The sequence below is a fragment of the Orcinus orca genome, chromosome 3 (assembly GCF_937001465.1).
Source record: "Orcinus orca chromosome 3, mOrcOrc1.1, whole genome shotgun sequence".
NCBI lineage: Eukaryota > Metazoa > Chordata > Mammalia > Artiodactyla > Delphinidae > Orcinus > Orcinus orca.
This window is the reverse complement of record NC_064561.1, coordinates 69,987,381-69,999,922: the sequence shown is the minus strand read 5'-3', so window position 1 is coordinate 69,999,922 and position 12,542 is coordinate 69,987,381. Positions and strand designations below refer to the sequence as shown.

The window sequence follows — 12,542 nt, the reverse complement described above, 5'->3', positions numbered from 1 at the left end:
CTATGGCCCTGACTTCTCAAGAACCGACAACTGAGGCTCTTACACATGTAACACCTGATACAGTGCCAACTTAGAAAGACAGATTGTTCATTGATGAGGATTTGGTAACAGCAAAATCTATTAACGGTACAGACTCTAGAGCCATCTCGGCCTGGGTTCAAATCCCAATTCTGCCATTAATTAACTGTGGGATTTTAAACAAGTTACTTGGGCTTCCCTGGTGGCTCAGTGGTTAAGAATCCACCTGCCAATGCAGGGGACATGGGTTTGAGCCCTGGTCCAGGAAGATCCCACATGCCGCGGAGCAACTAAGCCCGTGCACCAAACTACTGAGCCTATGCTCTAGAGTCCGCGTGCCACAACTACTGAAGCCTGCGTGCCCAGAGCCCATGCTCCACAACAAGAGAAGCCACCGCAATGAGAAGCCTGCACACCGCAACGAAGAGTAGCCCCCCGCTCGCTGCAACTAGAGAGAGCCCGCATGCAGCAACAAAGACCCAATGCAGCCAAAAATAAATTAATTAAATAAATTAAAAAAAAAAAGTTACTCAATCCCTCTGTTCCTCAATTTCTTTATTGGTAAAACATGCATAATAGTGAATACTTGCCTCACAGGATTGTTGTGAAAATGAGTTTATATATAAAATGAGTTCATGAAGTCTTGCATGCAGTAAACAACTGAAAAGTTGTTAGCTACTATTATTATTGTTCCTGAAAATAACATGAATTAAGTGATGCGGTACCTATACAATGGGAAGATATTACAAGAAACTATATGGGAAAATGTTGCCTTTTAGGCAAATATAATTTTCCACAAAGTAGATAGCTGATTAAGCCCTAGTTTTATGTGTTGCAACTCAGAATTTCCATTTAAGATTACTGAAATGTGAACACTTGTACACCAGTCTCTTCCCAGGTAGTGACTTGCTTCCACCTTTTTGGGGAGAATTATCAGGAAATGACCCACTAGGTTAGGCAGTGAGTCAGGGACCCCTCATCACACTTGGAAGTGGAGGTGCTTCCACCAGTTTCCTGCTCAGGCAACTAGAAGTTCCTGCTTGGTGGGGGGAAGTGTGTGGAGTGGGACAGGGAAGCAGCATCTTTCCCTCAGCTATTTCCACCTAATGTAGCAGAAGCTTTTCTTTCCTTTTTACCCCCGGCCCTTCTGAGCTCTGAGCTCAAGGGCTTAGGCAGGTCAGAGAGGGAGCCTCCCTCTGGACAGACATGCTCCAGCTAGGAGTGGAGGCTGCAGGCTGCAGTGGCTGGCTTAGAGAATACAGCAGTGCCCTCTGCTGTGAGGCAAGCATGCAGCATTCCGGGAGAACAGCACTTGCAAACCTTGCAAAAATCAATCCAGTCACTCTGGCATACTGTTGGGCTGCCCTATGGCTAATGCCCTCCTTCCCTCCCACTCACTTTTAAAAAGTCTCCCTGCTCCAGAACCTGGGAAGATATCATTTTTGTCTCCATTCTATGTCAGTCTAGGCTTCAGAGCCCTTTGTCCTTTTCTAGTCCTGAGCTATCACTACTACTAGGTTAATGCCAGAGAAGACAATGTTCAATTAATTCCACGGCCACCCAGGCCAAGTAGGGCTGTACCTTACTACACAGACAAAAGCCTACTCATCTTAAAGAGCTCTAAGAAAGGAAAGCCTGGGATAATACTGAAGAATGCAATTTAAAATATCTTTCTGAAGTCTAACTGATCTTGCTTGGTACTTTTCTTTTATTCCTATTTTCATATAGCACGGATCTCTACTTCCAACCATCCTAAATCCTAAACTTGTCTATGTGAGACATGAAGTGGAGTGGAGAAAAAAACTTTGGAAAATGGGAAAAGTCAAAACTCCATTGAGGCTGTAGATAAGGAACCTTTTGAGCCCAACTCAGACCTATCCCTTGGCCTTAGAGAATGGCAATTATTTTGGTTTTCTGAGCCTTGATACCATTGAGTGTTGAGTCTGGGGCACACTTTTAGGCAACTCATACTATGGAATGGTCTAGGAAAGGAAAGCCTGGAACATTGCTGAAGAATGAAATTTAAAAGGTTTTCCTTAATTCCAGAGCTGTGGTTCTCAAGCCTTTCATGTATCAGAATCAACTGAAAAGGAGATTTTTTAAAACCCAGATTTCTGGGCCCTAACCTCAGATGTTCTGATTTAGTAGGTCTGGAGTGGGCTGTGAAAATTTGCATTTCAAGCAAGTTCAGATGATGCTGATGGACCAGGGCCCAAACTTTGAGAACCATGGTCTGGTGAAAAGCACCTAGGCCTTAGCTATGAATAGAGATGGCTACATCTTTGTCCGAAGGAGTTTAATGTGGTGATTACTTCCTTATACACATCTTCTAGGAACAGACTGGGCTCACAATCGCATTTCTCATTCTTCAATGTTTATTTTCCCATTTTAAAAAAAGGTGAGAGAGGGAAACAAAGAAGGAAAATATAGAGAAAGAAGATGGGCAACTCTCTCTCGCATAGCCAGAAGCCCATGGGGAAAAAGATGTGGCTGACCTCTGAGGAGACTCAAGCAGTTAGGAAGAGGAATCCAACAGCTCCCTGAAGCAACACAAATCTCTATGCAACCCAAGGCTCCAGCCTTATAGAGCCAGCTCTAGGACTTCCCACCAGCCAGGAGCTCTACTGACACCTAACCAGTCCCCAGGCCTGGGATTTCAGTAGTTTGGCAGCCTGTTGGTTTGCTGACATCTTTTAACATCTTGGGTTTAGCTGCATAGAAGATGGCCTCTTTCTGCTTAGGGTTTCTACAGTGTCTTTTGGTGAGTCCTAAGCAGCCAGTGGGTGATCTGATATCATGGGCTCACATCCTTCACCAGCAAGGCAATCTGTTCCTGCAGCTGCCGCTCCCCTTCCCATGCTTTGCTCTGGTTTCGACACCTCAGCAGCTCAGTCTTATGGTCCTGGTGATGCATAGGGCAGTAGCTCTGTGGTTCACACAGCTCCTGAAAGGCAGGGGACAGAGTAAGGGATCCTCTTGATGATGCAGTCTGCCTACTAGGTATAATAGAGATGCTGCAAGTAGTGGCTAAGAAGAAGCAGCAGTTTCTTCTCAGAGGGCTTTGCAGGACCTGGGAGCTGCATGCTAAAGTAGGCTTCCCCGAGTTTGGGCTCCCCCATTGCCCCATGTGCCCCATCCTTTACCATATATTCTGGAAAGAAGTCTCTGTAGCCCCCTTTGAGGATATACAGCTCTGGGTAGTACAGTGCAGGATACTGGTTCACAGCCCTGTCCTCTTGTCTCAGAGAGCGGTACCTTTAGAGAAAATCCAGGGATGGGTGGGGTGGAAAGAAGCAAGTTCAGGATTCCATGGGCTATACACTGGGGAAGGGGAGGACTTTTGCTAACCCTCAAAAGGAACTCCAGATCTATTTTTGCAAAACAAGGTCCAAGTAGCACCATTCTTTCTCCTCTGCTCCATTGGTACCTAATTCCCAATTCTTTTTCCTTCACTGCTTCCAATCTTTGAATTGTAGAAACCCCTTTCCTCCACCTCCTTAACATTCTTCAAACTTCAGTGAAAAGTATTCATTGATTCAGTCTCTGTCTGAACTGACCTGGGAAGGTTCTCTGGCTGTAAGTCCCTACTCAAGATCCATTTCCATCACCCACCCTACCCTGTGTAGACACTCACATGCGGGGACCCCTCTCTGAGGAGAATTCACAGTGGAACACAATGATTATTCTTTTCTGAGTATCCAAAGGGACAATGGGTTTCTTCAGAAAGAAGTTATACAGTTCTTCTTGACTGTACAAGTTTAAAGCTCCCTGTAAAAGAATTTTATTAAGTATTTCCTTAAGGATCTGTGAACAGGGCCAACACTTAGAAATAACTGGAATACCATCTTGAAATATTTGGTTCAGGAAGGCTAGACTATAAGTACTTTCAGAGAGGCAATCTACCTGTATCTACCCCCAGGGCCTGGCATGGAGCTTGGTATGTAGTAGGTGCTCAATAAATGTTTATAGAATGGAGCTGCCTGAAGTGTAGGGATCATTGTGAGGAATGTCTGTAAGCATTAAGTGTTTGCAAAGTGCTTCTCAGTCCTTGGATGAATGTTTTTACTTCCAGGTAGGAGCTCTTGGCTCCTATAGAAAGACGGGAGATTGGTCTAAGAGGGAAAGGGAAAGTAAATTGCTCAAAGTACACAGAATTAGAACAGGAATGAGGACTGAGCCTTGATGTGCTCCAAATATATAATATCTGCCCTGGTTCTAGAGTTCACAGGACCCTTTGTCCAGACTTCTCAATAAAGAGCTATCCCCAGCCCCTTCCCTACTAAGTCCTCAATGTAACCTTACCTGGATGTGTCCTCCCAGGTACTCATATGGATAGCGGCAATCGATGATATAAAATATCTCTATCAGACCCTGGAACTTCCCCAAAAGCAAGGCAGCCACCTGCACAGAAACTATGATTGAATATCCTGCTTCTTCTGAGGGAGAGAAGAGCCAGTCACACAGTTCCTGATTTGCACAGCATTCCACTGTACGCCCAGCCTCCAAAGTCCCCCTATGGTTGAAATACGGCAGTGATGCAGCCCCACCCCACATGAGAGGATAAAATAGGAAATGGCCTTTTTGGAGAACCAAAATAGCTGGTATTACCAGGACATCAGGGAAAACCACACTCAGGCTACTTATTTGGAGGCAGGCATGGCTGCAGTCAGCCTCTGAGAAGATACCCAAGGACTTCTGTAAGGGCACAGGTAGCAGCTAGAGCTCCTGATTTTACAAGAAGAAATGAGAAATGATTCCCCACCCTCCGCTGTAAAATTAGAAAGCAAGTTTCCCAAAAGGGATATGGAAGGAAAGGGGTGATATCCAGAAGAGGAAACTTAAGCTCGTGTAGTTATGTCAATTGGTTCAACCTTTCTGGAGGGGACTTTGTAAATACTTATAAAAATAAATACAATTACACTTTCAACAATTTCTTTTCTAACATCTTAAGTAAACAGAAAAGTACATAAAGATAGGGCACAATAATATTCATCTCACCATTGTTTCATATTATCAAAATACTATGAATAGCTTAAATACTCAATAAAAGGGGTTTAGTTAAATAAATTAGACATTATCAGTATAACAGAATATTACATAGCCATTAAAAGGATAATATAGATATCTTTTTATTGCTATAGAAAGATGTTTACAATGTCTTACTAAGCTAATTGCAAAATTACATGTTTATTATGATCCTATTTTTATAAAACTTATGCCAGAATAAAATGTGTAAGGCCATAAGGAAAGTATTATTAGTGCTTATTTCTGGTGGTGAGGTTATGGGTAGAGTGACCAAATAATTACTGCACAAACTGGGACACTTTTGAGAGTGAAAGAGAATACTATTAATAATTACCCTACACTAATAGGCATAAACGGGATTGCAACATGTAAACCAGGATGTAAGTTCAGCCTAACTGGGTGATTTTTACTTTTTTCCTTTCCCCGTCCTCCTTCCTTCCTTTCTTTCATAACAATTATATATCATTTGTTTAATTAAAAACAAAGGTGCATATAAAAGAGAGTCCTTTAACACAGCTTCAGTTGAATAAAGAGCCTATATGAGTGAACACAGAAATAAATACAAATGGAAGTGGGGATTTTAGGGACAGAACAGACCAGATGGTAGCTTATGTAACCAGTTACCATCTCCAGAAATCTGCTTACTGTTTCTGGGTTGACGTACTTCAGATCTTGGTGTCTCCCTGACACGGTCGGCAGTGCACATACCTAGAAATACCCAAGAGCTGAAATAATAGCAAGTTCTCTATACCCAAGTTTGAGATCATGACCCATATATTGTCCTTTCCAAATGACATTTAAAACCTCAGATGCCTTCAGAAATCAATGCTCTCTATAACATGCATATGCAGCAATTTCATTTCTAAGAACTGATCCTAAGGAAATAATTACGGATAGGTACAAAGTTTTAGATTTAGCTACAAATATGTCCACCTTGGTATAGTGCATAAGGAAAAATTGTAGAAGTAAATATCCTACAAGAAAGGATTTATCAAGAAATTATGGGCAGCCAAAAAAGAAAGAAAGAAGTACTGTGCTGCTATTAAAAGTGATGAAATGATGAAGCAGAACTGTTTACTGACATGAAAAGATGTTCCTGATACATCAAATGAGAGGGAATAAAAACCTCAGCAGATCACAAAACAAACATAGAAAAACAAAAAATGTATTTGTGTACATGAATGTGTGTTTGTGAAAATACATAGAAAAAAGTCTGCAGGAATATACACCAAGAAAATATTAAATAAAAGCAACAATACTATGACAAGATTTGGGGTAGATTTCATTTTCCATCTTTTCTGTAGTGACCAAGTATGATTTACATAATTTTCAAATATATTAAAAAAAAAAAAAGTAGAAAGCCTCATACTTGGGACTTCCCTGGCAGTCCAGTGGTTAAGACTCCACGCTTCCACTGCAGGGGGGACAGGTTCGACCCCTGGTTGGGAAACTAAGATCCTGAATGCTGCACAGTACAGCTAAAAAAAAAAGAAAGCCTCTTCTTATCTTCCCCACTGCTCTGGATATTCCCAGAATGAATAAGGAATCCTTTCTCATGAAAGGTTTAGGGCCTAGATCTACCACTACAGCAATTTCAGGTTATCAGTGAGTACTTGGTGAAGATGCATAATTAATTAAACCTAGTGTCCTCTGCAAGCAGAGAAGATTCAGATCCAAAATACAGGATGAAATATAGGATTGGTGTAACCAAACTCACCTTGGAGAAATCACCAATCAGAGGCCCCTGGTTAGAATCTTCCTCCAGCATCTGAGTCATATTAATGTCACAGAGGGAGACCATTTTCTTTATACCTAAACCCTGAAGACAACAAGATTCCCCCCACCCCCAGTCCTCATATTAAAGGTTTAAAAACCATGGGATGGAAGGAGTAGAGGGAGACATTAAAAATATGCATACTCTTTGATCTAATAATTCCACTTGTTTTACTAAGAAAATAAACATATGTACAAAGATTTGGCTGTAAGGATGTTTACAACAGAGAAAAATTTCTAATAAATGATCAATAACAGGATCTTGATTAAACAAATCATATCCACACACTACAGATTACTATTAAGGAATAAAAAGTATATTGTAAATTTCAGTGACATGAAAATATGACATGATATCATTAAATAGGTTAGAAAACATGTACTTTATAATGCCACTTTAATAAAAGAAAAAACATTTGCATTAAAAAATGTCTGAAAGACTATACATCTAGTATTAACAGTAATTATCTCTGGTCTGTGGGATTATGGGCATTTCGCAACGGCTTCTTTTTGCTTACCTGCATTTTCCATTTTTCTGTAACGTCATACACTGATTTTATAAAATAGCCAAATGTATTGAGATTTTTTTTAAAGATAGGGATAGGGAATGAGGGCTAAGTTTTTCAGAATTTGCTTCCCACCAAACAAGTGTGCTCTAGGATGCTATTTCTCTCAGAATGCATATAAAACAACAATAAATGTCCTTACCAATCAAAGTTCCCTTGTACTTTCTCAGATCTTAAAAAAGAGGGTTGGGAAGACAATACAATGACATCATTTCCAAAATTATACTATAATATAACATATTTATTATTAAATATTTTATATATGGATGCAGATGTAGAAAAGAAAACAGGAAGATGGAAAGAAGAGATAAAAGTAAAAGTAATGAAGAAGACCAAAAGATGTACTAAAGCAATCCCCATGCCAGAAAAGTGGAGAAAACGAGATAGAAGATTAAAGAGACTGTCTTCTTAAAAAGTTTCTTACCTTCCTGAGCTCTTTGTGGCTAGAACAATATTTCTTTTTTACTTTATCTGGTATTGTGTTGTCCTTGAATTTTACCATCTGCTTCAGTCCTGGACTGTTCAAACTGTCTGGCAACGAAGAGGAGCGATACAGGCAGCTCCTGTTCACAGATGCCTGTTTGGAAATATGAAACCCCAAGGTTCTTCCTCCTTAAAGTGTGTCTGCAGGCCAGCATTGTGAACATCTCCTGGGAGCTTGTTAGAAATGCAGAATCCCAGATGTTAGGCTTCAGCCCAGACCTGCTAAGTTAAAATCTGCACTCTAACAAGATGCCCAGGTGATTCCTAGGAACACTCAAGTTTGAGAAACAATGCCCCAGGTAAGCAACCTGTCTTCCCCTCCTCATTAACATCTTTCTCCTCAGACTGCATGATGTTCCATCTCTCCTAGATGTTTTAAATCCAGCCAAATTCTCGACCTGACCATCTTATATATAACAATTCTTGTAGAAGAAAGCAAATGCAAGCTTAGTTCCTCCAGTCATATGATAGTTTCTCTATGGGATCCTAAGACCCTGACAATCAAAAAACAATTTTTCTTTTCCAGCTGTGTTGGGTCTTCTTGCTGCAAGCGGGCTTTCTCTAATTGCGGTGTGTGCTACTCTTCGTTGCAGTGCGCAGGCTTCTCATTGCAGGGGCTTCTCTTGCTGCAGAGCACAGGCTCTAGGCACACGGGCTTCAGTAGTTGCAGCACATGGGCTCAGTACGCAGGCTTCAGTGGCATGTAACTGTGGCATGCAAACTCAGTAGTTGGGGCGCGCGGGCTTCAGTAGTTGTGGCACGAGGGCTCAGTAGTTGTAGCTCGTGTGCTTTAGAGCACAGGATCAGTAACTGTGGCACACGGGCTTAGTTGCTCTGCAGCATGTGGGATCTTCCCGGACCAGGGATCGAACCCATGTCCCTTCCATTGGCAGGCGGATTCTTTTTTTTTTTTTTTTTTTTTTGCAATATGCAGGCCTCTCACTGTTGTGGCCTCTCCCGTTGCAGAGCACAGGCTCTGGACGCGCAGGCTCAGCGGCCATGACTCACAGGCCGAGCCGCTCCACGGCATGTGGGATCTTCCCGGACCGGGGCACAAACCCGTGTCCCGTGCATTGGCAGGCGGACTCAACCACTGCGCCACCAGGGAAGCCCTGCAGGCGGATTCTTAACCACTGTGCCACCAAGGAAGTCTAAGATCCTGACAATCAAGATTTAAGAACCCCGACAAAACCGAAGATGACAAGCCAAAAAAGTTAGCCTGGGTGAAAAAGTACTAAGAAGCAAGAGTATATAGTTGTCCCTTGGTATCTGTGAGAGACTGGTTCCAGGACTACTACAGATACCAAAATCTAGGGGCGCTCAAGTCCCTTACTTAAAACCATGTAGTATCTGTATATAATCTATGAACATCCTCCTGTATACTGTATTTTATTTATTTATTTTTTGGCCATGCTGCACGGCATGTGGGATCTTAGTTCCCTGACCAGGGATCGAACCCATGCCCCCTGCAGTGGAAGTGTGGAGTCTTAACCACTGAACTGCCAGGGAAGTCCTTCCTGTATATTTTAAATCATCTCTAGATTATAATACAGCTAATACCTATACCTATACCTAATACCTATAATACCTAATACAATGTAAATGTTATGTAAATAGTTTCCTGTGTGGGCAAATTCAAGCTTACTTTTTGGAACTTTCTGGGAAAAAAATTTTTTTTTTTTAATATTTTCAATCTGTGGAGTGAGAGAGAAAAAATGTCATTCAGCCTTCTTAAAGGGGATGAATGGGGAAGAAATATAGCAAAATAAGCAGCATGCAAGGAAAAAGAAAACACTAGAATCTAATATCAGGATGACCATTACAGGATTGATACTATGAAGCCCATCAGGAAAAAAGTAGATTAAATACCATGAAGAACTAGTTTGGGAGTTGCTGGCCCAGGAATAGACTTAATACAGGAGGATGGACTAATTGTCTCTTTGAAAGGCATGATATGTGTGTTATATACCCAGAGGCAGGGGGATATATTAAAAGACCTCTGATGGCAAGTTTCAACTAATTCAAGATTCTTATCCTCTGTTTCCTTCTTTATACACTCACCTCACTAATTGCCATGGATTGATTTAGGAGGGTGCTAGACCTCCTAAATAAGAGATAAGAGAGCCAAAATTAGAACACATATTGGTAATAAATGGTTTCTAGGAGAAGAAAACATGAACATCAGTATTTTACTTTACAATAACTATATCTACACTACAGTGTTTGTCACACCCATGGTCCTAAGGAAAACTCCATTGTTCATGGTACCAGTTGAAGGTACAGTTCACATTTGATATACCAACATTCTATACCTACCTTTTCCTTTGGACCCCTGCCAGTCATCTCCCTATGTCTCCACAACCCTACTCCAAGCCACTGGTGACTGGACCATATTGCTGACTGAACACTCCTATTTAGTGGTCAAGAATATGTAAACATAACCTGGGCCAATCAGGTTCCCTCTCTGATAGTCTAACTTGGAAAATATCAAAATAATTAGGCAGCAGCAGAAGCCAAAGCTTTATTGAAAGGAAGAAGCCAAGAGATATAGTCAAAGGCCATGACGCCAATGAATGGATGGATGAACCAAAGGTATGGTGGTAGAGGAAATGTGGTGAAGAACTGAGGAGTAGGCTACCCAGCCTCCATGACAGACTTCCCTTCATATAACTTCAGTTTTGCCCTGAGAAGAATGCAGGAGGAAGCCAGATCAGAATTTCAAATTTGCTGGCCTTAGTGCAATCTTTGTTTCTTTTAACCAAAAGAGCCTCTCTAGAACACACTGTAATTATTAAGCTAAGGGCTCATTTTAAAGAGTTTGAATTAATTATCTACTAAGTGAAATGTATCTATGTATTAGTATTACATCTAAGAAATCTTTGCCTAACACAAGGTCACAAACATTTTCCTCCTGTTTTTTCCTTCAGTTGTTTTACAGTTTTAGGTTTTATATTTAGGCCCATGATCCATTTTGTGCTAATTTCTATATATGGTGTGAAGTATAGATTGAAGTATTTGTTTTTCAGATGGATTTTCAATTGCTCCAGCACAACTTGTTGAAAAGACTATGCTTTCTCCATTTAATTGCTTTTGTGTCTTGGTTTATTATCAATTGACCATATATGCATGAGTCTGTTTCTCGAATATCTATTCTGTTGCACTGAAGCTTTAGGTTTTTGGTAGCTATTATGATGGTGATAACGAAGGTGATAAACATCTCTTTGGGTTTCATATTGTCCAAGGACAAGAAGCCAGAAATAAATGATAGCAAAAAACTACTTTAACAAACAGAAACAGCCACTACTGTTTTGACAGATACTTTCCAATACATTTATATAAAAACAAATGGCAACTTATTGCAAGGAGTATAAGTGGTAGGTCATAGAGGAATGATGATGATGACACTTTAGATTTGTCTAGCCAGTTAGAAGTTTCCCAGTTACCAGAAGCTAGTGAGGGGAGATCCCAGGACCAGCTGTCTTAGATCTACCAACTAATGACTTTCATTGTTTAAGGAATCAATGAACACTTTCCAAATCTGGGAGTTTTAAAGCATTGCAAAGGCCAGAAAGGAGAAAAGTTCAATTCTACTTGCAGATTTTATTAAAATGTTAAATTAGATAATTATTACTTTGTAAACTGAGGAGGCATCATCATTTCCTCATGGCTTATATGCTCTTCAGCACACATAGTCTTGGCTTCTGTCTGTACCGCTCTACTGCTCTTGTCAAGGTTATCAACAATCTTCTTGTTGTCACATCAGACGGTCACTTCTTTAGCCATGTATCATCCTGAATTTCACAGTGCCTTCCACTGACTTGGCTAATCCCTTATTTAGCTTCAATGGCACAGCCTAGTTTCTTAGTTTAGTCCTAGTATAGACAACTGTTTACTAAAAGAACTGTGATGCTTCTACCTCTCTGTTGCTCCTTCTCAGTCTTCTTTGTCAAGCTTCCTCACCTACCAAACCTCTAACAGATGTTGGATTCAGGGCTAGGACCGGGCCCTTTTTCAATCTCCTCACTCTTGCCACAGGTGACTTTTTTCTACCCATGAATTTAAACTTTCCCTCTATGCTGATGACTCTCAAATTTTTCTCTCAAGACTTCTGCTCTTACTTCCAGACTTCCACATTCACATACCTGTTTGACAATTTTTAAGTACATACCAGGTGACACAGCAGTGAATCAGAGAGTGGAAGAGACAAACAAATAAATATACTCTGTACTTTCATGTAGTGAAAAGTGCTGTAAGTAAAAAATAAAGAAGGATAAAAGACAGGAAAAATATTGGGGTTAGAAGTTTGTCGGGAAAGGCCTTTCTGTTAAGGTGACATATGTGGAGATAAGAGACCGAAATGAGGGAGAAAATCATGTTTGCCCAGGGGAAGAGTGTTTCAGGCTGAAGGAACAACAAATGCCGTGGTGAGAATAGCAAGGCCAGTGATGGCCTCATTTAGTATGGTTCCATTTTTAGAAAGCTCAAAAACTGAAGCAATACTATAAACCAAATAGATCTAACAGACATCTGTAGAATACTGTACCCAACAAACAGTAGAATATACATTCTTCTCAAATACACATGGAACATTCTCCAGGATAGACTATATACTGGGACATAAAACAAGCCTCAATAAATTTTAAAGGATTGAAGTGATACAAAGTATGTTCTCTGATC

The 12,542-nt window shown here is 40.7% G+C and overlaps 1 protein-coding gene across 3 annotated transcripts in view; it reads right to left on the bottom strand.

Moving 5' to 3' along the window:
• Nucleotides 1–387: 387 nt before the first annotated feature.
• CDC25C (cell division cycle 25C) overlaps nt 388–12,542 on the bottom strand; it is a 29,651-nt gene continuing 17,496 nt past the window's right edge. For all 3 annotated transcript variants that reach the window (XM_033409838.2, XM_033409840.2, XM_033409841.2), the window contains 7 exons: nt 7,807–7,959; nt 6,761–6,862; nt 5,689–5,751; nt 4,321–4,419; nt 3,653–3,786; nt 3,162–3,273; nt 388–2,962 (listed from right to left, as the gene is read on the bottom strand). In XM_033409838.2, coding sequence (XP_033265729.1) covers nt 2,813–2,962; nt 3,162–3,273; nt 3,653–3,786; nt 4,321–4,419; nt 5,689–5,751; nt 6,761–6,862; nt 7,807–7,959 — 813 coding nt within the window. In that variant the 3' untranslated portion in view covers nt 388–2,812. The remainder of the gene's footprint in view (nt 2,963–3,161; nt 3,274–3,652; nt 3,787–4,320; nt 4,420–5,688; nt 5,752–6,760; nt 6,863–7,806; nt 7,960–12,542) is intronic.